We start from the raw sequence: 4,396 nt of genomic DNA on the forward strand, positions 1-4,396 counted from the left end.
GGTGCCCGCTTCATCATGAAATCCTGTTTTCACTTTAATGACTGTTAACTCAGCTGAAAATCATAAAAAGACACAAAACTATTGGATCTCAGAAATATTTCCCTCAAACATGTTTAAAGAAAAGAGATGACCTTCAGTTCAACTTTATTTTAACTCACAAATGTACAAATCACAAAACAAGAACTTTAAAGCAAAACTAAAAATAAAATGTATAAATGTGAACAAGAAAGAAAACCACACATTTAAAATGAACATTAAAAGGAGACACAATGAGTGCAAATACATCAAATGATGATGAAAACCTATAAAAATTTAAATCTAATGTTTTTGTAGAATCTGGTTCATCAGAGTTTTAATTTATATACATATATATATATATTTATATCTATAAATATATATAGATGAATATATATGCATATATATAAATACATATATATGTATAAATTATAAATATATATGTATAAATTATAAATATATATGTATGTATATAAATGTATATGAATATATATAAATACATATATATGTATATAAATACATATGTATATATATATACATATATATACATAATTATGTGTATATACATATGTGATATATATATATATATATATATATATATCACATATGATATATATATATATATATATATATACACATATATATGCACATATGTGTGTACATATATATTTGTGTGTGTGTGTATAAATATATATGTATATATATATATATATATATATATATTTATACACATGCATACATACATACACACAACTTCAAAATAACATAAATTCTCAACCTGTACTGAAAACAGTTTCTGCGTCTCGGCGCCACCAGCTGGTGAGAGGCGGTGACGTCAATTTGAACCCCGCCCACTGGAACCAGTACTGAAAGCATAATGGAAACACAACCTGTACCGTACCGAGTAGAGTAGAGCCATGCTGTACCGGTACTACAGGTACTAATGGAAAAGGGGCACCAGTCAATCTAACATGCAAGTTTTTGATCTTTGTGGAAAGAAAAATGGAGTACCCGGAGAAAACCCATGCATGCAAGGAGAGAACATGCAGACTCCACCCAGAAAGGCCCCTGGCCGGGATTTGAACAGGGGTGACCTGCTCACTGAGACGGACGAGGCAGCTGTACCAACTGTGCCACAGTTCTGCCCTGTTTTATATAATTATATACACACATGTACGTGTGTGTATAGTATATATATATATATATAACATAAAGCAGGGCTATTCAACTGGCGGTCCGCGGGCCGGTGACTTCAATTTGGCTCACTTAATTTAAATAAATAAATAATTTGGGGGGGGGGGGGGGGTTCTGGGTTATTTTCATTGCATTTATGATTCAATGCAATAAAATAAACACATTTAAAAGGTAACAGATCATTGTAAACATTGGTTTATTTACATTATGACTTTAATCGCTGGATGTTAGGCCCCCGAGCTGTTGACTTTCAGAAACTGTGGCCCCCTGAGCAGTTTAATTGAATAGCCCTGACAAAAAGGAAAAACAAAGGCTGACTTGGCACTAACAATCATATTAACTTGAGAAAACATAGGCGATCCGAGCAGGAGATAAAGCACACAATGAGGACTGACAGTATATTGACACGGACTGATGAGCAGAGTGGAGACACCTTGGCTTCATGACAGCCGGGGACATGTGGAAGTGGGTGGGGCAGGAGCTGCAACCCAGAAAGTGACACAGGGAAAATCACAAAGCAGCATACAAGTAGTAAAACACAAACATTATAACCTAAAAGGAATAGTACTAATAGTAAACACAAAAGTCCACCAAAAAGTAAACAATAAAACAGAGATCTTAACAGTAGTTGTTTACTTATTGATTCTACTTTGAAAGTTTAAATAAAATCCATTGAGTGGTTCACAAGACATAATTGCAGACAAAAAGATGATTCCAATAGTTATTGGCAGGTTTTAAACATATATTTTGAGCCATCAGTTAGTGCTCAGATTATGAATTAGGAATAACTCTCAAGTACTAATACACTAAATTTTAGATGAATATCTGTACAATTGACTGAGTCATAACAGTTTTGTGTTAAAGTTGTTTTGTTACAGCAGCCATTCAATATTGCGTTGACTCCAAAAGATAATCAGTGTACATCCAGTGTTGTACTGTATGTGCTGAGTTTCATTGAAATCCATTCATTGACTCCTCAGATAATTTGCCAACAGTAAAGACAATCGAACATGCACACAGACATGTTGCTCTGCCTTTACTTTTGGCAGCACACAATAATGAAATGAGAAGCTTCTTTTTGTACCTGCCTTTGTCTGATAGATGTAAACATCATCCCCACTTTTGACTTCACTGAGGTATGGCAGGGTGGAGCAAACCACTGCTCTAAACTGTGATTAAATAATATTTTTAAAAAGCCTCCTAATGCATTATTTAGATTTAGAATTTAAATGAAGATAATTATATAGATGAAGCCTTTTAATTTATTTCTAGTTGACTTTGTAAAAGCAGTGCATTAAATTATTCATTGCAGATTAATAAAGAGGCATTTGCTCCCTAAGTGAAGTTATTTAAGGTCATTTAATTACACTGATGGACCAGAATCTGTCTCATTATTCGGGCCAAATTAAGCTTTATTACCTTTTTCATTCAGGCAGATTTTATAGGGCAGCAGTCTGGTACAAAGTAACAAATTACCTCCATTTTTTTCCCCATTCTGCTACAGAGCCCACCAGGGTTATTGTTCCACCTTTGACTTCAGATGCAACTGTGGGACAGAGTCTTGTGTTACCTTGTGAAGTGTCCAGTGATTCATCTCTAAACCCCAACTTCAAGTGGTTCTTCAACGGTAAAGCCATAGACTTCAGTCGGCAGGAGCACTACGAGATGATTGGAGGGGTATGTCCATGTGTCAGGGAATTTTTGGCAAATGTCTATCTCTTCACAATCAAAATAGTTAGTTACATTTAAAAAACAAAGGGTGATGAAATTATCATTTTTATTTTCAGTGGTGTTTATATAGTAAAATGCTCATCAAACTGTCTTACAATACAGTCATCCCTCGCTACTTCGCAGTTCGACTTTCATGGTCTGGCTCTTTCGCTGTTTTTCAAAATAATGGACATGACACACAAATGGCTGATTGACAGATGAACCATGGATTGTTTATTTAAAATAAATTATTTAAAATGATTTAGCACCTGCTAAATCATTAGGTGCAGGGAGAAGCTTCCTCCCTCTGCAGCCTGTCATAATCTCTGCCACGCACACATTTCTCCTCCGGCTGCAGAGCTTTGTGAAAGGTTAACCCTTTGCTGTCCAGCTTCACCAATCTAATTTTGTCATCCATCCATCCATTTTCTTCCTCTTTTCCGGGGTCGGGTCGCAGGGGTAGCAGCTTCAGTAGGGAGGCCCAGACTTCCCTCTCCCCAGTCACTTGGGCCAGCTCCTTCGGGGGAATCCTGAGGCGTTCCGAGGCCAGCCGAGAAACATAGTCCCTCCAGCGTGTCCTGGGTCTTCCTCTGGGTCTCCTCCCGGTGATAGGTGTCCGGAACACCTAACCAGGGAGGCGTCCAACAGGCATCCTAACCAGATGCCCGAGCCACCTCAACTGGCTCCTCTCGACGTGGAGAAGCAGCAGCTCTACTCTGAGTCCCTCCCAGATCATCGAGCTTCTCACCCGATCTCTAAGGGAGAGCCCAGACACCCTGCAGAGAAAATTCATTTTGGCCGATTGCATCTGAGATCTTGTTCTTTCGTTCACAACCCAAAGCTTATGACCATAGATGAGGGTAGGAACGTAGATCAATCGGTAAATTGAGAGCTTCGCCTTTTGACTCAGCTCTCTCTTCACCACGACAGACCTGTACAACGCCCACTTCACTGCAGATGCTGCACCTATCCGCCTATCAATAATCTCACGTTCCAGTTTTCCCTCATTCGTGAACAAGACCCCAAGATACTTGAACTCCTCCACTTGGTGCAGGACCTCCTCCCGGACGCAGAGAGGGCACTCTACCCTTTTCCGGCTCAAGACCATGGCCTCGGATTTGGAGGAACTGATCCTCATCCCAGCCTTGTCGCACTCGGCTGCGAACCGCCCCAGCAAAAGCTGTAGATCATGATCTGATGAAGCCAATAGGACCACATCATCGGCAAAAAGCAGAGACACGATCCTAATGCCACCAAAACAGATCCCCTCAACACCTTAGCTGTGCCTAGAAATTCTGTCCATAAAAGTTATGAACAGAATCGGTGACAAAGGGCAACCTTGGCGGAGTCCAACTCTCACCGGGAACAAGCCCGACTTACTGCCGGCAATGTGGACCAGGCTCTGACACTTGTTATACAGGGACCTAACAGCCCATATCAAAGGGCCCAGTACCTCATACTCCCAGAGTACCCCCCC

At 39.4% G+C, this 4,396-nt stretch overlaps 1 protein-coding gene across 1 annotated transcript in view; it reads left to right on the forward strand.

Moving 5' to 3' along the window:
• LOC119412169 (contactin-4) overlaps nt 1-4,396 on the forward strand; it is a 178,078-nt gene that overhangs the window by 100,756 nt on the left and 72,926 nt on the right. Inside the window, exon 10 of the mRNA XM_037679146.1 lies at nt 2,714-2,886. Within this exon, the coding sequence (XP_037535074.1) occupies nt 2,714-2,886 (173 nt within the window). The remainder of the gene's footprint in view (nt 1-2,713; nt 2,887-4,396) is intronic.

Source organism: Nematolebias whitei, chromosome 7, assembly GCF_014905685.2.
Source record: "Nematolebias whitei isolate Nwh7 chromosome 7, NemWhi1, whole genome shotgun sequence".
Taxonomy (NCBI): domain Eukaryota; kingdom Metazoa; phylum Chordata; class Actinopteri; order Cyprinodontiformes; family Rivulidae; genus Nematolebias; species Nematolebias whitei.